Raw genomic sequence first — 25,320 nt, forward strand, 5'->3', positions numbered from 1 at the left:
AGGGTGAACTCAAGGGTTGTGGGGAGTTGCCACAGAAATTGGATTGAAAGGGAGGGAGCATGTGGGATTTTAACAAAAAAAAGACCACAAAGAAGTTAATCAGAACAACTTAGGAAAGGAGGAGGTAAGGAGTAAGCTTGTGTGTGTGTGTGTGGGGTGGATGGGTGGGTGGGGGAGGGGGGGAGAGATTGGGGAAGTGAAGAAAGGGACCTTATAAAGAAACGAGTGGAAGGAGGCAGTTGGAGAAGGACTATACAACCTAAACAACAAGTCTGAATTCTCATGCACAATGAATGTTTGTATCTTTATTACAGTGGTAACCGGCGACGAAAAGACAGGGTCACTCTTGGGAACAGCCAAAAGCATCCATACACTGAAGGTTCTTTCTTTATTTGGTGTTTAACGTCGTTTTTAACCATTCAAGGTTATATCGCGACGGAGGGAAGGGGGGATTGTCAATTGTTTCTTGTTCACAAAAGCACTAATCAAAAATTTGCTCCAGGGGCTTGCAACGTAGTAGAATGTATACCTTACTGGGAGAATGCAAGTTTCCAGTACAAAGGACTTAACATTTCTTACATACTGCTTGACTAAAATCTTTACAAACATTGACTATATTCTATACAAGAAACACTTAACAAGGGTAAAAGGAGAAACAGAATCCGTTAGTCGCCTCTTACGACATGCTGGGGAGCATCAGGTAAATTCTTTCTCGTCCCAACCAATATGGGACTCCCCCTAACCCGCGGGGGGTTACACTGCAGGTGGTCTGCCACAGAGCCCTGACAGGTATATTTTGGTCAAGATGTAACCGAGTGCAGAAACACTACGATCACCTCGGGAAGCGAAGTGCAATCAAACAGGATTGAAAATGTTAGGGCTAATTTCTTAGCCCTATATAAAAACTGTTATGCAAACCCGAAGGTTTCCATGAACATACAGACAATCGGAAACCACCAGACCCCATCACAAACAGAATCTCACAATCCACGGGTGTTGACTTTAAAGGCCAACAACTCGGGTGCAGAGTCTGCTGTGAAAGGAGCGGTAGCCTCCCCTGTCACAATCGCCCCGTTTGAAATGAACTTCGTCCCGAAGTTCCGAACCGGGGGACCACTGTCCATCCCAAGTTCGCAGAATGGGAACAGCACGAAAATGTTCAGTTGTCATATTATGCCATTACCTGACCATATCATGCCGAGTCCCATCCTGCTTGCAGCGCCAGATGTAACCGAGTGCAGAAACACTACGATCACCTCGGGAAGCGAAGTGCAATCAAACAGGATTGAAAATGTTAGGGCTAATTTCTTAGCCCTATAAAAACTGTTATGCAAACCCGAAAGTTTCCATGAACATACAGACGATCGGAAACCACCAGACCCCATCACAAACAGAATCTCACAATCCACGGGTGTTGACTTTAAAGGCCAACAACTCGGGTGCAGAGTCTGCTGTGAAAGGAGCGGTAGCCTCCCCTGTCACAAAGACAAGACTGAGACACAGGGACAACAGAAGGTGTCCTTCATTGAAAGGTGTTCTCTAACAGGAGGGACCTCAACATCACATCAAGAGGGAGCCTGATTCTCAGTGCAATCAACTTTAAACAACTCTTCATTCTATGACCAAACTGACATTAAACATCTGTCTGCAGATATCCCCAAGCACCTGTGTGTTGCAATAGTCAGGATACAGTTATTTGTTTCTCTTCAATAGTACCAAACTGACATTAAACATCTGTCTGCAGATATCCCCAAGCACCTGTGTGTTGCAATAGTCAGGATACAGTTATTGGTTTCTCTTCAATAGTACCAAACTAACATTAAACATCTGTCTGCAGATATCCCCAAGCACCTGTGTGTTGCAATAGTCAGGATACAGTTATTGGTTTCTCTTCAATACATGTAGTACCAAACTGACATTAAACATCTGTCTGCAGATATCCCCAAGCACCTGTGTGTTGCAATAGTCAGGATACAGTTATTGGTTTCTCTTCAATAGTACCAAACTGACATTAAACATCTGTCTGCAGATATCCCCAAGTACTTGTGTGTTGCAATAGTCAGGATACAGTTATTGGTTTCTCTTCAATAGTACCAAACTGACATTAAACATCTGTCTGCAGATATCCCCAAGCACCTGTGTGTTGCAATAGTCAGGATACAGTTATTGGTTTCTCTTCAATAGTACCAAACTGACATTAAACATCTGTCTGCAGATATCCCCAAGTACTTGTGTGTTGCAATAGTCAGGATACAGTTATTGGTTTCTCTTCAATAGTACCAAACTGACATTAAACATCTGTCTGCAGATATCCCCAAGTACTTGTGTGTTGCAATAGTCAGGATACAGTTATTGGTTTCTCTTCAATAGTACCAAACTGACATTAAACATCTGTCTGCAGATATCCCCAAGAACCTGTGTGTTGCAATAGTCAGGATACAGTTATTGGTTTCTCTTCAATAGTACCAAACTGACATTAAACATCTGTCTGCAGATATCCCCAAGAACCTGTGTGTTGCAATAGTCAGGATACAGTTATTGGTTTCTCTTCAATAGTACTACTATTGCAGCAGTCCGAGTTCTCTGATGACAATATTTCTGACTGCACATATATAATCCAAGAATCTGTACATCTTAGGATTCAGTTACGTTCATGTAAGTAATACAAGCACACATGCACAAACAACACACACACACACACACACACACAATGTAACCATCATCGCACCCTTGCATAACACATGAATCTCAATCTCTGCAATTCCCTGGTCATCACCATAACACCCCTCAAGACCCCTCACCTACCCCCACCCCTCCATTTCCCTTCATCCATTCTGATTTGCTGGACCCTGGGGCAAGAGAGAAATGAACATGACAATGGTGATTAGAGATGATGACAGTCAGCCAAGCTGTAAGGAGACAATCACTTCAAGGCCACGGTGCAGAGCCCTCTATTTTCAATACAACTCCGGAAATAATGCAGTAGGGTTTTGTATTGGCTGTGAAAGAGTTAAACTTCCTCTAAAACAGTGATGCAAACACGCCTGGCGGCTGATTAGTGCAGGACACTGATTAGTGAGCTTTGAAGAGCATATTTTCCAAAGACAAGGCCATCATAAGGCCGTCATACGGAGCATACACTGCAAACCATGCAGGGTTTCAGCTCAAAGCTTTTCAACTGCCAATAATGTAACTTATTTAAACTGCAACAAACAAGTGCAGGAAAAAAATCAAGGTCCTTTACCAATATCAAATAAAAGGAAAAATAAAAAGTGCTACCATCTTCAGGGCACATTCTAACAAAAGCCACAGCAACATTTCTGTATTTTTCATGTTTGTCCCCGTTGAAGGTGGTTTAAGGTTCTTGTGAACTTTTTGTTTGGTTTTAAATTAAACGTTCCAAACATGTAACCTTTCTTGTTTTTGATCAAACTTAAAAGGGAAAATAGTTACCAAACACAATTACAAATGAGAACTTTTGTTTTGTGCATGAAAATGTCTTTACTGATAGTGGCAGCTTGACTATGAAAGCCTGTACACATAGTCGGTGCACAAACGACTCTTTCAGATTCAGCAGGAATTGGAATACAAATCCAGAATTGTCCTTCCGCATTGATTTTCTACCAGATTGATAAAAACAAAAAGTTATTTTGGTTAAACTAAACCCTTCCCCTACTCCCGGCTCATCTGCACGCACAGCTGCTTATGTCAAAAGGTGACGCTTTGAAATGAGGCAGCAGGGAAAGTAAGGAAAATGTGGTGTTTTTTTTACCCTCAAAGCTGTTGTCCCTTTCCTTTCAAAATGACTTGAATTTTTTTTTTTTTTAATGTTGGGCCGACAAATTGCCATTGTCCAACCTCACCTTTGCCTCCTTTTGCCAATGATTTACAAGAACAGGTTTTGTTGTCACTCTTCTAAATAAGGTTTGCGTTCCTAAGTTCACAACCTCTTTCTCATTCAGCATAATTATTGTTTCAAAGTGACCTTTTTTCTCGCGTAGGCTATCTTGTATGATGTTGATCTATAGATCTGTCAAGGTTTCCTTTTTCTAGGGATAACAGCATCCTTTCACTTACCTAAAATAAGCAGCTTGTTTTTTTGTGTTTTTTTCAGACCAGGAGTTTTTTCTTTCAAGTTTTGACTAAATGTTTTAACGTAGAGGGGGGAATCGAGATGAGGGTTGTGGTGTATGTGTGTGTGTCTGTCTGTCTGTCTGTGTGTGTGTGTAGAGCGATTCAGACCAAACTACTGGACCGATCTTTATGAAATTTGACATGAGAGTTCCTGGGAATGATATCCCCGGACGTTTTTTTCTTTTTTTCGATAAATACCTTTGATGACGTCATATCCGGCTTTTTGTAAAAGTTGAGGCGGCACTGTCACACCCTCAATTTTAAATGAAATTGATTGAAATTTTGGCCAAGCAGTCTTCAACAAAGGCCGGACTTCGGTATTGCATTTCAGCATGGAGGCTTAAAAATTAATTGATGACTTTGTTCATTAAAAATCTGAAAATTGTAATTAAATTTTTTTTATATAAAATGATCCAAAATTACTTTTATTTTATTCTTTATCATGTTCTGATTCCAAAAACATATAAATATGTTATATTCGGATTAACAACAACCTCTGAAAATTAAAAATATAAAAATAATGATTAAAATTAAATTTCCGAAATCGTTTTAAAAACTATTTCATCTTATTCCTTGTCGGTTCCTGATTCCAAAAACATATAGATATGATATGTTTGGATTAAAAACACGCTCAGAAAGTTAAAACGAAGAGAGGTACAGTAAAGCGTGCTATGAAGCACAGCACAAGCGCTACCGCGCCAAACAGGCTCGTCACTTTCACTGCCTTTTGCACTAGCGGCGGACTACGTTCAGTTTCATTCTGTGAGTTCCACAGCTTGACTAAATGTAGTAATTACGCCTTACGCGACTTGTTTCTTTTTGCTGCATGAATTTCCTAACTGCAGACACCGATGTCAATCTGCAGAATGTCCTCACATGAAGCTGCCAGTCTCTTCTTTTTTGTCTCAGTCAAAGTGAAAGGTTGCTCTTATGCATGAGGAGGCAAATTCAAGCTAAGAAATGTGAGCGCTTTGTTTATCTCACGTTTCAGAATACAGTTGTACTATTCATTTTTGTGAATCTTTTAATTTTGCATCTGCATTGTAGTTGCAGGGGTGTGCAAATCCACTAACCCGTGACCCGGGGGGAGTTAAAAATTGGCCGGGTTAGCTGAGGTCTTTGAGTAGCATTCCCGTGGGTTAGCTAAAAAATTCACAAACAAAACTCAAGATGAAGCTTCAAATGCCAACTCCTTACTAAAATGAATGGCGAAAATACATTTCCCCTTGTTTTTCATAATGAAAACAAAGCCCAAACAGTAAGTACTGTTTCTAAGGCGCTTTTTCTGAAGTATTGATCGTGTTCGAAAATGTCCTCTGCTTCAACGATGTGAATTACATCCCTTAGTTTAGTTTTACATTTTGACCAATGAGAAAGCGCTCCCTAATTTGTTTCGGGCCACTGAAAAACAACCATGGCGTTGTTTATAATCCAATGTTTCTGTGTGTGAAACTTCAAAGACAAAATAAGAAAAGTTGGAGTGGGTTACCTATTTTTTTCCCGGGTGAGCTGGAAATGAGATTCTACTAACCCGTGGGTGAGTTGTTTATTTTTAAATTTGCACACCCCTGAGTTGACAACGTGAAGAGTATTGAAAATTGTACTTTAGTCAAAGGAGACTTTGAAATTTGATATGATAATCTGAACAAACACACCCACACAAATCCCACACATGCAATGATGCATAGGCACGCACCCACCCACACCCAAATATCCTTACAAATATATCATGTCCTATACTTTTCACACCACTTTGCAAAACACATCTCCCCATGCACAGAATTACAAAACTGTAACTTGACATCTACAGCACACATCAACTTGAAACAGCAGCTGTAAGTGAAATCCTATCCTAGCTCAAAAGCTGTACTGCATATCCAAATCTAAGGAACCCACGATTTTTCCATAGCAAAATCAGATTACAAAACCAATAAATCTACAAGACTGAACCGGGGATTCAACACCAAAGCTAATAGTCTGATCATTTACAAAATAAAGTTTGTGTCATCGGAAGCCATGATTTTTCAAAATCAAAATCAAAGACCACATCCATTAATCTACAAGGCAAGGAACGCAGGATTCAACACCAAGATAAATTGTGTCACCCCTGAGGAAATCAGCAAAACAACACAAAGTGAACCCAAAATGTGCAGAGCCACATGACCAAGCAATATAACCTCTCTCTGTCAGTCTCTGTCTGTCTGGCCCTTACCCATTCTGACATACATATCAGCACAACAGTGAAGGGAGGCAACACTTGCTTTCCCACACAAACTTGACTTGTTCTCTCCCTTGGCTTTACAACCCTGAAGGCACAGATGTAACAGACTTTCTACCCCTCTGTGTCTGTGCCCTTGATAGACCCTTCAGCAGTAAAAAAAACAAAAAAAACACTACCAAGTAATAAAACGCGACACTGCAGTTTCGAAAGTAGTGATCAACTTGTAAATTGCGGTCCATAAGAAAAGCTCTGCTGTATGGCGTTTTTTTCCCTGCGAGTATAACGGTGACTTATAGATGTATCCAAGAATGTGGTCTGTAAAGAAAGCTCTCCATCATTGTTGTTTCTGTGAAAGCTTTAAGGCTGCCATCAAGATATGGAGAAAACTATCAATTGAACTTTAAGTGAGCAAATTACAAATCTGACAACAATCTGAATGATGAAGGAGGAGAAAGAAGAAGCCACAGATGGGAGTACCATTTTTTGGTCGAAACTTAATATTTCCAAAGCCAGGTCAAAGGCAGACCTGTTTACCCCCATAAGTGTTTTGGAGTAATGCTCAGCCCCAAAAATAGTAATCCTCCACAAAAATAGTAATCATCCAGCATTCGTCGCCAATTACAACACACATGACAACTGTGTCTGCGAAACGCAATCATGCACATATATCCATCATTCACAAACAAAACACATCAGTCAGTTTTTGTAGTCATCATAATTTCAAAGAAGATCACATCAAAAGCACATGCATCACTGATTCTTTTTCTTTTGCTCGTAGAAGGCCTTTTTCAGTGTTTCATTAAGCGCTTCTCTACTGTACTTGCGCTTGCCGAATGAGTGAGGGCGAGACTTCACCACTAGAATAAGGCTCTCCAGCGTCTCATCAGACAGATATGACCTCTGGTCAGTCCTATGCTTTTTCACCCCATTTTGCCATTGAAAAAAAACAATGCCAAACATGTGAATTGATTAAAAAAAAAAATATTTATGAAAATCGTAGTCTTGACACGGATAGCGGAATGGCGTATTTTTTGCAGAAAATCGTAATAAATTACGCCAAAATCGTAAGGGTAAACAGGTCTGCAAAGGACACAGCAATGATTCACATTTTTTTTAAATGTACTCATTTTGGTACAGAAATCAGATGGAATGACCATGCGAAGACCAAGAGTAAGATAACGTTAAATCAATAAGCCTGGAAGAAGAACGAAATTGAGATGTGGATGGAGCAGTGAATGCTGGGACTGGGCGGCGTGAGAGCACACCAGGACAAGGAAAAAGTGTCAGGACAGCAACAAAAAACAAAAACAAAACAAAATTTAAAAAAGTTCAGTTGCACTTACTGGAGGAGGCAGTTCCTTGTCGTAGGAAGGCGCAGTGACCGTGGGAGTACGAGGCACAGACTGTACGTTGACGGACGCCATTGGCCGATCATTGACAGGCATGACAACATCAGGTTGGCGGGCCAGTTCAGGTGGGGGTGGAGGCAGGTCATCCTCCACGGAAGAGTTCATTTTCTGGGGGGAGTAGTGCTGAAAACACATTGCAGATTCAATGAAAAACACAGTGCTACATCGTAATGATGTCCCATACCGTAATAAACGACCCCTTCGATAAGGGGACTTCTCCAAATAAAGGTCGCCCTCAAGTTGTTCACTAGTTTATTAACTCCACCAAGATGCCTAGGTCTGCAATTAATGTTATAGTCAGCAACAGTCTGTGACGCAATGCAATGACTGGTTCCAAGCATAGCACTGTGAATTTATTTGTATTATGGTGGGTTTTTTTTCAGAACTAAGGGAAAAAGTTTCTCCTACAACTACAAGGTTTCTTCCTGGAGATTCCCCACCCGCCCCAACCTCCCTCCTACTCTCAACCTTGCAAAACAGCAAAATCATGCAAAAGGACAAATTCTGCAGACTCAACTGAAAACTACTTGCCTGAATATACACAGAGTTGGACCTGGATAGAAAATATGTAAAAATACAAATGTCATGACTTCAATAAGTTCGGTCAGAAGAACTCGTACATGTCAAAACTATCAGTGTCAGAACAATGCGTCAGATTAAAAAAAAGTATTGTGTCAACAACCAAAGACTGAGGCCCGAGAACAACACTGTTTTAATACATCATCACATATATACTATCAAAACTTGCATCTCACAAACAAATACAGTACGCTTACACATCCTTTCCTTGCACAACTTCAAAAGTCCACTCCAACACGAGTTTGGTACATGTCTGTAACTTATGCCCTACAATTAATTCAAGCTAGTCAAATAGTATCAGTATTTAGGAAGGAAGCCAGTCTTACCTGTGCGCAATTACAGCACAATCAACAGACAATTAGCAGCGAAACACATAGAGCTTCCTGAACCATTCCTAGTGCCGACAAATGACAAGTTTAACACACTGCAGCAAAACCTTGATTCCCCTTGCCTCCAGCTGGGAGGTTACTCAGCAGCTTAGATAAGCGCTAAAAGATGGCAATCCAAGCACAGCATCGGATCTTCTGGCAGTTTGCTGCTGCTGGTTTTGTTTCCTGTATCCATGACCATGACCACCACCACCACCCCCCCCCCCCCCCACCCCCATTACTTCTTCTTCCCCTGGTTTCTCACAGTCAAGTAGTTCCATCTATGTGTCATCAGCTGGAGTGTGCATTTTACCACTCTAAACTTCCTTTCCCATTTAGTGGAGTGTAAAGATATGCTGTTCTCTTCGTGTACTTCTTTCTAAGGGGGTGTAGAAATTCCATCTCCCCCTGACAGATCTCACCACCCCCCCCCCCCCCCCCCCCACCCCCACCCACACCCTCCCCTGAGAATCTTTTTTTTCTCTCTGCAATGAAGTAATCTTCTCAATTTCCCTTTCCTGGTCATATGACTAGGAGGGATTCTGTTCACAGGTAGTAGAGTAATTAGAGAAGAAACGGTCTTTGGTGGGAAGGGGGGGGGGGGGGGGGGGGGGTATTTGGGAATAATTAGAGATGATACAGTCTTTGGTGGGTGGGTGGGGGGGGGGGTTATTTGGTAAACATGCAGGGTGAATTGTGTTGGAGATTAAATGCTTAATAGCCAACTTGCACAATACCCCGCTTGGATAGCTCTCCGGTGCGAAAGATAAGGAAGGTTCACTTCCCTGCGGGCACATTTTTTGCTCTCAAGTTATCGTTCCTTCCATACACTACAATCACTGATCTAAACAATGGCTACTGAACAGCAGAATGTTCATGCGATTGCAAGTACCAAAGTTGCAAAAATACCTCAAAGAAAGAAAAATACAATATTCAGGATACAAGAAACCGAAGCTGATAAAGTTATTGAAGAGACACCGGAGTACCGGGATGGCACGTCATTTTGACATCGAAGAGAATTCAGCCATCGATTCACAAGCGCTGGTGTTCTCTGGCTTGTGTTAAAAAAAACCTTGATCGCCTTTCCTTTGTGTACGGGCCATGCTTGGGTACTTTGAACGAACTTTAGGATTATTCTTGCGGCTAACATTGCTGCAGCTCACTGCTGCACAGTGCAAATTCACCATTTTCAAGGCGAAGTGTCTGCACTGAAACGCAACCTCTCACAGAGCTTATCAAAACATGCCCGCAGTTTGAGGCAGATCTCGCAAGACCACGCAAAGTATTGCAGATAAAGATTTATCGCGCGACTTCGCGGCGCTGGCCGAAAGGGCAAGTCGCCTAGCTATTTGTTCCTGAAAGCTAGTTATTTAAATGCAATTCATTCCTCTAACTCAATAGTGAAACTGCACAGACTCACTCTCTCCAATTTCTTCTTTCATGACAACAAAAGCACACATACTGACCTGAAACCAATTCTCTTTTTGCCAACCCTCACTCCCAATCCTCAGTTTCTTTCTGCCAGAAAGTTTACTTCACACTTCTCCCATCAGCTAACTTTGCAATTACTAGAGAGTGCTAAAAGCTCCCAGCCACTAATTCAGTAATTGCTCTGCTGTAATTACTAAGGCCAAGATGTGAGAGTGCTAGACTGGCAGTAAAACAGCTATACTGTGCACTCACTGAGTCACTCTCTTTCTTGCTAGAACACACACCCTCAACATGTATCATTTGTATGTCTGTTGACCTCTGTTTGTCTCGCTGGGTAGAGGGCGATACTCGACATCTGTCCCTCCTGTTTCCTCAACATCTCTCCCCCCCCCCCCCCCCACCTGTCTTTCTCTTACAAAGACTAACTGAACTTAAAACATCTGTTCAGCCCTTTATTTCAATAATATAAGTAGCCTTCAACTTGGACCGAGACTTGGACTTTTCTTTGCCGAACTGATTTTGCAGATTGATCTAAGTGTCAGTTACAAAATTAAGTCAACAGAAAACTGACCCTAATTTTTTCCTCACACGCCTAGAACTTTTTTTTACCCTTCAAAAAAAAAAAAAAAGTAAGAAAACATCGATCTTGCAGAGTTTACAAGGGAAGTTACTCTTCTCCGACATCCCAAGGGACACAGCTATCACAATTTCCAGTAACAACAAGCCAAATGCGCCCGTGTAAAAAAACAAAAAACTTTCAAACTTTGTTTTAAAATGTAATCAACGTAAAGACCCTAACTCTGTGGGCCTTGTCATTGGAAACAAACATTTTAATCTTGTTTTGGTGTGGTCTTAGTAGCCTATGGCTGCTGACGTATCTACTGTGGTTTTAAAGCTAATGTAGAAGAGAAAACGCATCTTTAACATACCTCTGTCTTGGGTGGCTGGTTATTGGCGATGGGCGGAGCATCACGTTCCCATTTGCTGGCGATGCGAAGAGTCTCAATCGTCTTCTCGTTTGAGGTTTTGCTGTCATCCAGAAGGGTTGTCTCGTAGAACTCCTGAATGTCTGAAAACAAACAAAAGCAGCAACTCTTGAAACAAATCAAACGAAGTTTGGGTTGATCATGGGATTAAGACATTAAAGTTGAAACGTCCAGTGTAAATGTGTATAATCATTGTCAAGCTGATTGTCAACGTGAGTTCAGTTCCAAAAAGAGATGTGTTGAGCTGTCTCCTCTAAAACCTTGATGTATTCCATGGCAGACCAGGCTAGTTCTGTGTACTACCAGTACTACTCAGCAACCAACAAGTTTGCACCATGTGGGTAAAATGTTGCACGATGGATCAAAATGGACCTATTATCCACTCATCGTTCCTCCATTCTTGGTCAACCAGTACTATATTCCCCAGTTCACTGTGAAGTTAGCAGAACAGTACGTGTCAATTAGACAAAGGTAACTAGCTTTCAACACTTTTTGTAACATCATTGGTGTGATCACTGTACGTCACTGACATGACGTTTTAGTTTTGCTGCAATTCTGGTTCTGTGGCTGGATTTCAAGGAAAGGACTTATCCAAATAATACAGAAGAACATATGTGATGCACAAATGGCCAAGTATCATAACCGTGTCGGTGGTGAGGCCGTTTGCTGGACTGTGCGGGAAATGAAAACAATCAATACTGCTGCAAGGTACATTGATGCTTGCTTCATTGATGCTAATCTGTGGGAGTGGCTTCACCTCCAATTTCAGTATCATCATACTTCCCACCCTCGACTTACAGACTAATTCAGACCAGTAAGTTAGATTGGAGTCAAATGACAGGCAAGGGACTCAAAAACAAGGCAGAGATGAGAGAGACCGAGATGGATCCTGACAAGCAAATCAAAGTAGATTCATAATTGATTAGCAATTATGTAAGTGACTCCAGAACAAGGTGATCACTTTTAAGACTGAGTTGCTCATGCTCTATCCTTTGATGGTAACTGAGGTAATTTGCTTGGTACTGTGAGCTATAAGTTTCCTGCCTTTTCTTCTTCCTGCAAGCTGCTGCCCTATGAGGTAATTTGCTTGGTACTGTGAGCTATAAGTTTCCTGCCTTTTCTTCTTCGTGCAAGCGTACTGCCTTTCTTCTTCGTGCAAGCGTGCTGCCCTATGAGGTAATTTTGCTTGGTACTGTGAGCTATAAGTTTCCTGCCTTTTCTTCTTCGTGCAAGCGACACGCTGCCTTTCTTCTTCGTGCAAGCGTGCTGCCTTATGCCACACAAGATATTAATTGTTAAAGCGTGAACCTTCAAACTAGCCACGCTCACTTGTTCATTCAAGGTGAGTTCAAGTTCTTATTTGTTTGCCTTTGGAATTCTATACACCGAAGTTGCAGCTGGCCAGGTGTATTATAAGAACATTTCCAACTCAAGCAAACTGCAAGCTTTCAACAAATATAACATATTTTGCTATACAAAGCAAAAAGTAAAACATAAACATGAACTTGAACAGTGCCTAAAAACTCTTTGCCTGGTATAATGATAATCACTTGTAAGGCATAACATATAATTCATAAAATGACTGTGTCAAAAGAAAGGAGTATGACACAGGATAAGATTTAAACAAGTCGCGTAAGGCGAAAATACAATATTTAGTCAAGTAGCTGTCGAACTCACAGAATGAAAGTGAACGCAATGCCATTTTTCAGCAAGACCGTATACTCGTAGCATCATCAGTCCACCGCTCATGGCAAAGGCAGTGAAATTGACAAGAAGAGCGGGGTAGTAGTTGCGCTAAGAAGGATAGCACGCTTTTCTGTACCTCTCTTTGTTTTAACTTTCTGAGCGTGTTTTTAATCCAAATATATCATATCTATATGTTTTTGGAATCAGGAACCGACAAGGAATAAGATGAAAGTGTTTTTAAATTGATTTGGACAATTTAATTTTGATAATAATTTTTATATATTTAATTTTCAGAGCTTGTTTTTAATCCGAATATAACATATTTATATGTTTTTGGAATCAGCAAATGATGGAGAATAAGATGAACGTAAATTTGGATCGTTTTATAAATTTTTATTTTTTTTTTACAATTTTCAGATTTTTAATGACCAAAGTCATTAATTAATTTTTAAGCCACCAAGCTGAAATGCAATACCGAAGTCCGGGCTTCGTCGAAGATTACGTGACCAAAATTTCAACCAATTTGGTGGAAAAATGAGGGCGTGACAGTGCCGCCTCAACTTTCACGAAAAGCCGGATATGACGTCATCAAAGACATTTATCAAAAAAATGAAAAAAACGTTCGGGGATTTCATACCCAGGAACTCTCGTGTCAAATTTCATAAAGATCGGTCCAGTAGTTTAGTCTGAATCGCTCTACACACACACACAGACACACGCACATACACCACGACCCTCGTTTCGATTCCCCCTCGATGTTAAAATATTTAGTCAAAACTTGACTAAATATAAAAAGAAGCACAGGCACCCAACATTCCTTGTCAGAAAAAGACGATCAAACCCGTTTATATTCAGGCTTTTCAAACAGGGATTATGACCAATGAAACATTACGTGGCCTCAAGACTGGTACCTATGATGTGACTGCGAGGCCCCTCAGATAAGAGGACAGTACCTCTCTTGAAAGTGATAGTAAAACTACTAAATGCAAAACTAAAAGGTGGGATAAAGAAATATAGGCTTTAAATTGTAGCTAGCTTGTTCGTTCATGATGTGTTCTCAGCTACATTATTGAGACATTAGAACTTGAATCCACTGCCTGTGCCACCCTCTAAACTTGATTCAAGTGTGTGCATGACATCTTCTCTTTATTGTAGCACTGCTTCTAGCTTCTTTGCCACACCACCTTCAGTCAACAGTGCACAAAAGGATTTATGTCATGAATTTTATGTGAAGAATGATTAATCCCCTTCTGAGTGAATGAATCTTCAAGGTTAAAGGTTCACAGAAAAATGTACTGCAATGTATGTGAAATAAAAGGCATTAATATTTTACTCAACATTTTTTTCATCCCCCCCCCCCCCCCCCCCCCCCCCCATTTCATTTCTGATTCAATATCATTGTCATTTCCATCTTGATTCTATGCTTAACATGGAAGCTGTAAGGTTATCAAATGACAAACAAGAAAATGTTGCATATAACATGTTCATGTATTATTCAAAAAATGCTTTAACTGAATTCACTTTTTTGACTTTTTTCAAAGTTTCAACTAACTTAAACTCTATTAATCAACTTTAAAATTCTATCAACTGATGATCTACTTCGCTCCCATTGCTACCCACCTCATCCTCCCATTGCTACCCACCTCGTCCTCCACCCATTTACTTCCATTAAACCTTGTTTTCCAAGCTCACAAAAATATAAGCGGCATAAAAGGACATCACCAAACTTCTATTTTGTCAGTTAAAACTCAATGAATATCTATCCAATGAATGTCATCAGCAGCTGCTATGTAAATGTGCTTTACGGTTTCAAATGCTTTACGGTTTCAAATGCTTTGACTCTTGTTCAGTATTGCCATCAGTCTGAATATATTGGTATTTCTAACAACAGCATTAGCTTCTTTCTTTATTTGGTGTTTAACGTCGTTTTCAACCACGAAGGTTATATCACGACGGAGAAAGGGGGGAGATGGGATAGAGCCACTTGTCAATTGTTTCTTGTTCACAAAAGCACTAATCAAAAATTTGCTCCAGTGGCTTGCAACGTAGTACAATGTATTACCTTACTGGGAGAATGCAAGTTTCCAGTACAAACCCATCGGGTAAATTCTTCCCCCTAACCTGCGGGGGGGGGGGGGGGGGGGGGGCGGCATTAGCTTTGCCTGCTGCATACATAAAGAAGCACGCCCTCAACAGAGCATAAACACTCTTTCAGTTAACAACCATGCCAACAAAGTGCTCCAGCACTGCGAATGATATAAGTGACATTTACTACAATGCATTACAAAACCATTATCATTATCCCACAGGGAAAACAACTCACACGTATTTAACCAGGAAACGGATACATCGCCAAACCTAATACATGTATGCAGATTCCACTATAGCACAGCAAATGATGTAATTGCAGACAAACTGATATTAACTATGGCTATGCTGCACCACAAACATTATCATTATCCCACAGGGAAAACAACTCACCCGCATTTAACCGGGAAACAGATACAGCAGCAAACTTTATGCAGATTCTACACCGCTCCCTGTCAAGCTAAAACTGTGATGATAGAACCACATCCCTCCATAGACCTCATGTGTAAACAAACCCAGCCTGGAGAACAAGGCCGCGCAAGTTTGGGTTGGATGGTTGGCATTTAACTAAGCACCCAGCCAAATTGTATTTCTCGCTGTCTGACGTCACAGCCCTGGCCCCTGAAGGAAAGGGATGTCACTGTTCATCAAGGGGGAGGTAACCCACATGATTCCTTATCAATTTAGCGTGCTCCAATCTGTGCACACTCTTGGCTGGAATCAATATATGGCTGAACCTACCAACGATGGCCACTGGTCTATCACTCAGCCTACACTTGATGATGGTCTACGTCACCTTGATCAGGGTACAGGAGCTTGTAACATTAAGTGCATATCCAGGGCCAGTCGCTGTCATGGTCATACCATATAACCTTTTACTGCAGTTAATAATCAGTAAGACACTCAGATACATTTGCACCAATGGACCAAGGTGAATTATTTCCCACCGGATCTTGCACACAACCTGTAAGTAATTCAGCCAACGATGGCCACCAAGTCAATCACTGCCTTACATTTGATGATTGCACACAAGTTTGTATCAACGTGACTCATGGCCTTGTCTAAGCACTCTCATAGGCTATACGTGCATCCTCCAATAAAAAGGCTTAGACAAACTAAGTTATAAGCCTGCACCATCCCCCCTTAGAAGCAAAGGGCCAGTCGCTCTTAATCTTAATAATTACTTTCCACTGCAGTTTGTTTGTTTGTTTGTTTGCTTAACGCCCAGCCGACCACAAAGGGCCATATCAGGGCGATGCTGCTTTGACATATAACGTGCGCCACACACAAGACAGAAGTCGCAGCACACTAGGCTTCATGTCTCACCCAGTCACATTATTCTGATACCGGACCAACCAGTCCTAGCACTAACCCCATAATGCCAGACGCCAGGCGGAGCAGCCACTAGATTGCCAATCTTAAAGTCTTAGGTATGACCCGGCCGGGGTTCGAACCCACGACCTCCCGATTACGGGGCGGACCCCTTACCACTAGGCCAACCGTGCCGGTTTCCACTGCAGTAATAATCCAGCAAAGGTTTTGATACAAGCTCCTGTGGACAAGGGAGAATTATTTCCCACCTTGCACACATTGTCCAGACAGACGTTACATCATTAGTATAGATAATCGGCAAGAATTCAATAATTAATACGACACCATCCAGGGTCAAGAACAAAGGCAACCCTTTTTTGTTCATTTTTCATGTTTCAATCATTTCTGACAAACTCAATTTAATTCCAGTCACTGACAGGAATAGTATAAAATCAGACCAAAAGAAAAACAGAGTTCGTCATATCACGGTTATAAATTCATGTGGATATATTTTTTTTCACCGTATGGAGTTTTGAATACTCAGAACTTCACAAAAATTAGCTAAGTATGTAAATTCTTTATGTGCACTTTAATGCATTAAACCCGGCCGTCAGATTGTAGTATGGATAATAAAACCAAGCGAGCCCTGGTTCAGAGCATGATGTTGAGATAGCCGCTAATGCTTTTGACAAAGTAGACATGGCTTAATTTTGGTTTGATCCTGCTGCAAAACTACACTGATTACCCTGTATGCTTACAGAGCAAACAATGCTACACCTGTCAAACTGAGCATATCACTAACATCACATATATTCCCTTCGGGACAATAGCCTTTGTGGCGAAGGCTAGTATCAAGCCCTTTGTAATCTCCCCTTATGTCTGACACTGCAGTTTATATTAAAATCAATTTTGCGCTTTAGTCTGTCTATACAGAATCAGAGTTGAAACGAAGCCCTAGACTCTCTCACACACAGAGACAGAGATGCACACTTATAACTCGCTCTTCTCTCTCTCAGTCTCAAACAGGGAGTCAAAAACCAAGACAGACACACTCTCTCACTTATCTCTCTCAGTCTCAAACAGGGAGTCAAAAACCAAGACAGACACACTCTCTCACTTATCTCTCTCAGTCTCAAACAGGGAGTCAAAAAACCAAGACAGACACACTCTCTCACTTATCTCTCTCAGTCTCAAACAGGGAGTCAAAAACCAAGACAGACACACTCTCTTTCTTCTCTCTCTCAGTCTCAAACGGGGAGTCAAAAACCAAGACAGACACACTCTCTCTCTTCTCTCTCTCAGTCTCAAACAGGGAGTCAAAAACCAAGACAGACACACTCTCTCTCTTCTCTCTCTCAGTCTCAAACAGGGAGTCAAAAACCAAGACAGACACACTCTCTCACTTCTCTCTCTCAGTCTCAAACAGGGAGTCAAAAACCAAGACAGACACACTCTCTCACTTATCTCTCTCACACACCCCATAGTAATTTGACTTACAGTTACACCACCCTTCCAGCCATGTAAAGTCCACCTCTTGCCCAGTTTGGAGAGATGGTCGAATTTCTGACAGGTTTGGGTTCCCCTCCCTAGCAAGCATCCCCCCAGAGAGCTGGGAGGATTAGTTGGAGACAGGGGGATCAATACAGTATCACTTGATCTCTAGCCTAGTACTATCTTAGTCCTATGTCTTCTTACTTTTTCCTCTCCTTCAGCCTGAGCCTGAGTGTGTGTGAGACAGAGAGAGAGTATTAGGGTCGGCCCCACTGAGCATTTAGCCCGCACAGTTTACATCCAGTCACTAAAAGCCTGGATACAATATCCCATTAAGTATTTTGTGTCAAATGGGATATGTTTGACTGTTAGTTACTAGTGTTAGGCACATTTGTGATAAAAGTTTAATTACAGTTTAGTGTCAGTGACTGCAAGCTTTCATAGTGTACATTATCCCAATTGGCAGTTTGTGCCAAAGGGAAGAATTATTCAGGAACACAAGGCATTCACTTGCAATAAAAGTATTTACAATTCTTATTGATGATTTGCTTTATTTCATATTGTCAAAGGGTAGATCATTTAAAGACTGTGAGGCACACGTACCTTTTTTTTCTCACCAATTCAAAAATTTTATTTTTTGAGGGGAGGGGGCTGCATGAAGGTAGGTTGGGGGTGTCTTGGACAGGGGAATTACTTACTTACTTACTGCCTTTCACGCCTGGTGGCGTGTAGGGCAGCGAGGACAGGGGAATCAGCACTTTAAATGACAGCTGGTATTTTTCCTGCATAACACCCGACAGGCAATTTCTTTGCAGGCATATGCAGTGACACTGACAGACGTTCCTGACCCAATCACATAAAACTTCTCAATGAAAACAAAACTTCTAACCTGTTCAACCAGCAAACCGAACAAAGTAACACAATGACACTGAAAGAGGACATGTAGTGGAATTCTCACCACTGTAAAAAAAATGTACAGCCACTTAAATTAGCATCAACTTGAAGAGAAGAAAAACATGCATGGACACGGTTGTGCTCATGCTGTGAATAGAAAATGCCTTGAAGTGTGATGGTAAGGTGGGAGGGGGCAGCTGGGTTCAAAATCAATACTCCACAGCAGTTCAGTGAGCTTTCTTCGAATTCACAGCTTACTTTAATGTGTACTCCACATTTGATTTTTTCTACCAACTTGGCAGTCTGATCACTTCTGCTTCAGCTAACTTCTGGCTGTGTCCCTCTCGCTAAACAAAAAGTTCAACCTTGCTGAATTGTATCCATCTTTACCACATAGTATTCAAATTGTAATGGAAAATAGTTTTTACACTTTAGCTTACAAGGCACTTAGTTCAAACACTTGAACTCTCCCTTAAAGCACAGATCAATCTGAATTTGGCAAAGAAATGGTTTGCGGTACAATTGTGACTTAAAAAGCCTGTAACTGCAAGTGAAGAGGTACATGATCTGTTTGTCCCCCAAACAAAACAAAATTGCACACAGAGCAATGTCCCTAACAAAACTGCAGACTCAGCCGAAATTGCTAAGATCAGTTACTCAGGACATGAATATGATTAGGAGAAGTATTCATTGTTTTAGAAGTAAATTATCCTGCATTCCTTCAGAACAAAGGTTCGGAGGCCCAGACAAACTAAAGTTACAAGTACAACCCTGCACCATTCTTTCTTTATTTGGTGTTTAACGTCGTTTTCAACCACGAAGGTTATATCGCGACGGGGAAAGGGGGGAGATGGGAAAGAGCCACTTGTCAATTGTTTCTTGTTCACAAAAGCACTAATCAAAAATTTGCTCCAGGGGCTTGCAACATAGTACAATGTATTACCTTACTGGGAGAATGCAAGTTTCCAGTACAAAGGACTTAACATTTCTTACATACTGCTTGACTAAAATCTTTACAAAAATTGACTATATTCTATACAAGAAACACTTAACAAGGGTAAAAAGAGAAACAGAATCCGTTAGTCGCCACTTACGACATGCTGGGGAGCATCGGGTAAATTCTTCCCCCTAATCCGCGGGGGGTCCCCTGTACCATTCCGCCCCTCTAAAGTAACATGCCCAGCTTTCAGAATAAAGACTGCCTCATCCCATGTCTTTGATGTGATCTACACGGCAGTCTTTGTCTGTTAAAATTGTCATAGCAACAACTTTCTATAGTTTTTGACAAGGCTACACTTTTTGTCAGGGATAAGCATAACCCTCTAGACATGCACATACCTGGAAAAAGGCTCAGTTTCTTCTTCTTCAAATGGGCATGCTTTATCATTGAAAGGATGTACAGGAGTATGGCACGTCTTGCACACGACGTTCACAACATTTATTAAAAATGTAACTCTTTTTGTGGTCCAGTCCTCTTATTCTTAGCTTGACATATTGTATAATGCATACACATCCTTGGAAAAGAGGCAAATATAACATCTGAGTATGACTCAAACTAAGTGAAGTGACTCAATACAAAGCTAAACAGTGACCAAAAGTATTTTTAACTGTATTACTGATGACATTAGTTTGCTGACACTGACACACACTGTGGAGACTCCTAAGTTTTAAATTAAGTGCGATTTAATGGAAGTTAGCTGTCAAAACTAAAACAAAAGTCATAGTATTAACCCAAACACTTGTTTAGGCTCATGTTTGCTCATTTCAGCTAAATAGTATGGAAACAAACGAGAAACCTTTCTTCAAACTAGTTTTTATTTGCCATACCTAATAAGATTGAACTTTTCTTCTGGAAAAGGAACCACTTCAGTACAGGTGCTTTAAAAGTTTTAAATTAATTTAATGAATCACAACCTGATCCAATTTACATTAATACACATAAAGATTAAAGTCAAAGTGGTTTTTCACTTTAAATTGTATTTGCTGGAGAGGTATGTTTGAGAGTATTAAGCAGTGATGTTCCTAGGACTGGAGGGCAACAGGACAAAATGTCCTGAATCAAAAAACTAATAGGACATCATGTCCTGACAACAAAAAAACAATAGGACATTCAGATCAAGCGAACCAATCATGGCACCTAACCTTTTTAGATGCCAGTGCGGATTTGCGAAAGTTGCTGCAACCAACGGTGAACGAGTTTGAGGCAACGCCATCCTCCTGACAGATGGTGCAGAACATCAGTTCTTTTTCTTTGCTGTAGCTGAGCCAAGGGAACATAGAAAACCAGCTCTGCACAAACTTTCTGGTCGCCCCTACTTTCGTTTCTTGCGTCTCCTCCTGCGTCTCTTTCTGAGGTTGTAGATCTATTGGCTCACCTTCTGAGGCTTCAGTCTCCGACGGGGCCGAAGGCCCTGCAACTTGACTGTCCGTGTCGTCCTTTTTTTTAACAAAGCCACTCAAAAGTGTCTGCCCTTTTCCCACGCAAACCTTTTTCTTCGGCGGCATCTTTGCAGAAATGTGGCGGCGGAAGTAAAGTGTCGCTGTCAAAAGTAGCGAGAGTTGTGGCTCTTGTAATATTGTTCGGTCGAGAGTTGCGTCCCTTGTGTTATTGTTCGACCGAGAGTGAAAATTGAAGTTCAAGTAGGCCCCGATTCGAACTCGTTTTAACGGGGTTTGATACTTCAGTTTGTACAGATTCTTCTTGCAGTGACCGCTCTAGACGTAATACTATCGGACAATGACCGCTGACTTCGCGATCGGATCGGACATTTGACGGGACAGAGGTGTTTGCAATCGGTCATTTTACAACCTAAATCGGTCTATGACCGATGACTGACGCCTCGGAACATCACTGATTAAGTGCAAAGAAATATATCCTCGAGTATGTGTGAGCACCTGCCATTAAATACTAAAGCCTCCAGAAAAAACAGACTAGGACTACTTGACAACAATAATGCAAAAAATCTTGGGCGTGGAAAAACTGGTGGACAATGTCAACACTGTCATTTAAAACTACACTGCGGTGTAAGACACAAAAAGAACAGTTGACACTTGATCTGCTTTTTGCTCTTCAATGCTAAGAATGTTGTTAAAGTGTCAGTGAAAGAAAGGTCAGTTGTACTGCTTCAAAGTTGTTGCTGCACACATGCATGCTCAGAGCCTGAGGTCACAGCTTATAGCAGGTGGGCTTGACTTTACAATGCTTGTTTTGATGTTTAACTGAGGTCTCTTGATCAGACCTAGGCCTTGTTTTGTTAGCACACTGTGTAAAATAAACACACATGTTGATGTACATACATGTATACACACACAAATGAACGACCCTTCATCCCCCTGACCCCCATCTATCTATCGATCTCTCATTCAGTGCTCGTACTAGTATACTAGGCTTTGGGCATTGTGTTCTCATGGTCATACACAGACAGAGAACAACTGACTTGCATTATGCTGATAATAATATGCAAAGTACAACACAGACAAATGGACACCCATCAGCCCAGAGGGAAAGTCACTATTATTTATCATATTGACATTTGGCTTGGTCCATCATTATCATATCATTTAAAAGCTAGAAAATAGTTACAAGTCAGACCTATAGTAATACAGCCCAAAACAAGAACTGTACGTGAATTGTTTTTCGAATGGGCGTTCTGGTGAGGTTATGCCCCTTCTTTCTTTCGGCTGGTAACAGGCGGAACCTCGCGGCAAGATCACACGAGAAAGGAAAAAAACGTGCATTGGTCCCAAATAGTATGTCGCTTTGGTAACAGTTCACGTGTAAGTCGTGCATTTTATACGGTAAAAAGACAATGGTAACAGGTGGAACCTCGCGGTAAGATCACAGGAGTTGTCTCGCGTTATCACCCCAGAAGCGCTCATTGGTGACACTGACAGATACATTATTTGGGAACATGTAGCCTTTCTGTTTCCAGCCACCAGGGCTACATATTTACCAGCCGATTTCAGGGCTATTTCTGCATGCACAGCAAGCTGAAGATGGTATCAATACAGTAACCAAAACAAAAACAGAAATGCCTGACATAACTGAGGTGACTCCTGAACTTTGGCTGATATTTACTTAGTCAAAACCCCTCTTTCTGTGGTCCTGCCCCAAAACCTAACCAATGGGCTCTTGGCTTGACAAGTTGCCTTGATTATATTATATACTATAATGCATACACTGAATACACGGTCCACAGATGGATCAGTTTAAAATATCCTGGAAAAGATACATTACCTAAGGGAACAATGTACACCAAGCCTGTACTCATGAGAAAAAAAGGACAAGGACTAAGATAATTATAATATGTTCACATGTGTGCATTTGGGGTCCATCTCCAAGAGCTCTTAATCAAAGTTTTAAGATCAACCCACATCAAGCTAAATATTCAAAATTTTCATTTTACAGAACTTCCGCGCGCCAGATCTTTTCCCCCTGGCATCCTGACTCAGTGACTGTAACATGCACACTAATCAAACAATCAGACATCTGGCTTCAGGCATGTCCACATGCACTCATGAATAATTCACTTCAGTGAAATGATGAGCAACTAACACTCCTGCTGGACCAGATAAATGGGTATCGTAACCCAGACCCATTGATTGACACACTCTCTCTATTTGTCCCTACACAAACACTTTCAAATAACTTACCAAGAAGTGCCTGAAAGAGACGACTTTTGAAGATGCGAATGACCCTCTCGATGGCAGTCTTCAGGGGTCTGTCCTGGGGCTTGGTGAGTCGGGTATGATAGTCTTCCAGTAGCTCTAATGCCCGATGGGCATCTGGAGAGAGAACAGGAAAAAAACAGATTGACATATCACATGGCAAACTCATGAGATACACACACACACACAGAATGACATTGGCAAACTCCCCAAACTAGTTTAAAATCATAAGGACATAAACATGCACATTGCAATTTTGCATGATCAAAGTTTTATATTGTACTACCCTTACTCAAGTTACTGTACAGTGTTGTTCCCAGGACTTGGTCTTCAGTCACTGAGTGAATGACGCATACTTATTTGATCTGACTCATTGGTCTGACCCTTGGCCAGTCGACTGTCTGATAGTTTTGAGGTCTTCTGACCATCAATAGTCCTAGTACCATTACCAAGCGGACAAAGCCAGGACATTTGTCCTATACATATTTTTTAATCCAGGTTTAACAGACCTTTTGTCCTCTGATTCTGAGACCAAAAATATCACTGTTGCATGGTGTCTGTTTGCACATGTTATATAGTATTAGTAATATACTGTCCTCCCTCATTCCCTAGACTCTTTCACCATCCAAAACATGTATAAAAGTATTAAAATTATTAAATCAATCTCAACTTTAACTTTTGAGTCATGTCTGACATTTCTGCTGAATTATAGTGAGTCAACATCAAATCATAACAAACACTGACAGGCAATCAAAAGCAAACTAACATAAAAAGAGGAGACTGATATGGGACTGTTTTCAGTCAGTCACAGAGCAGCCCACACTCATTATCACTATCAGATCAAAAGCAAACAACTGAGGCCACAATCTAGCAGACTAAATTAGCTGTGCTAGTACAACTGCTTCAGACTTAAGTCTTTAACCAACAGAAGCTAAAACTAAAATAAAAGTAAAACTAAAAGATGTGTAAACTATACAAAGTAGTAATTAAGTATCGTGCAAACTGCTATTTTAAAGAATAAAAATGGAAGTCCATGCATATTGAGATTGTATCAATCATTCTGCATTCTGCTGCATGAAATTGAAAATAAATGGGTTAATCCAGGACAGAGGGTTGTGCTGTGGAAATGAAGAGTAGCCTAGCCAACTATAGCCCCCCCCCCCCCCCCCCCCTTCCTAAACCTGTAAAAACTAAAAGTAACAGATATACCATGTGTCAGATAAGTGTGTACATTAAAAAAACTTGCACCTGAAATAAAGTGTCCTTAAAAAAACAAAAACGCACATGGTCAACACCCCCCCCCCCCCCCCCCCCCCTCTTGACGAAAACTCCAAATTCCAAAGGAAAAATTATACTTGCAAATTACTTTTTCGCACTGTTGTGATCAGTGATTATTACAGTGCACTACAGTTCACCATCACAATGAAGAAAGACACTGTACGTTTGCATCAGAGTAAGAAACTACGTCGTGTCCTCGTTATCAAGCAGACGCTTCAAGTTCAACCGACGTTTGATCAAGTTGATGTCACCAACACGATCACAAAGTCGTCTGCTAGCTTACACGAGATGCCTCAGTTGGGGAGGAAAGATAGGGCGATCATTAACTCCCCGACCAACTCCCCTTACATCTATGTTATTATCTTCAGGGCAATACGACGAAACAAAAAGAATAGCACAAATATACGCAAGAAAACAATCAAAACATTACCTTGTTTTCGAACCGGCATTTTGTCGCAGGCCTGCGCCAGTGGTTGCTCTCTTTCTCAAGCACGATTACGCGCTGCAAACTCAAAGTAAATGCGGTCAGTTAGGCGCCAAGCAACGCACACTAAAAGTAAAAACTCAACAGAGCTGGCATGGAAAATAATATAAGTTTGTTCTTTCGCGACGAAGCTTCAAGAACGTCAAATGTGCAGACGAAAAGTGGCACAGAACCGAAGCAGGAAATGCATCAGAAAATGGCGACAAATTCATCCAATCACGTGATCTGGGAGTAAAGATTGCAAGTTGCAACCACTTGTTTTTAAAGTTTCAGCGAAGGATACAGTAATAAT

General features: G+C 41.1%; 1 protein-coding gene across 1 annotated transcript in view; it reads right to left on the bottom strand.

The window, feature by feature from the left end:
- Nucleotides 1–25,317, bottom strand: part of LOC138983717 (disks large homolog 1-like) — a gene marked incomplete in the record, with an annotated part of 66,686 nt that extends 41,369 nt beyond the window's left edge. The window contains 4 exon segments of the mRNA XM_070357023.1: nt 7,699–7,887; nt 11,072–11,211; nt 23,252–23,383; nt 24,975–25,317. Coding sequence (XP_070213124.1) covers nt 7,699–7,887; nt 11,072–11,211; nt 23,252–23,383; nt 24,975–24,993 — 480 coding nt within the window.
- Between the last annotated feature and the right edge of the window lie 3 nt (nt 25,318–25,320).

This window comes from Littorina saxatilis, linkage group LG13, assembly GCF_037325665.1.
Source record: "Littorina saxatilis isolate snail1 linkage group LG13, US_GU_Lsax_2.0, whole genome shotgun sequence".
Lineage (NCBI taxonomy): Eukaryota > Metazoa > Mollusca > Gastropoda > Littorinimorpha > Littorinidae > Littorina > Littorina saxatilis.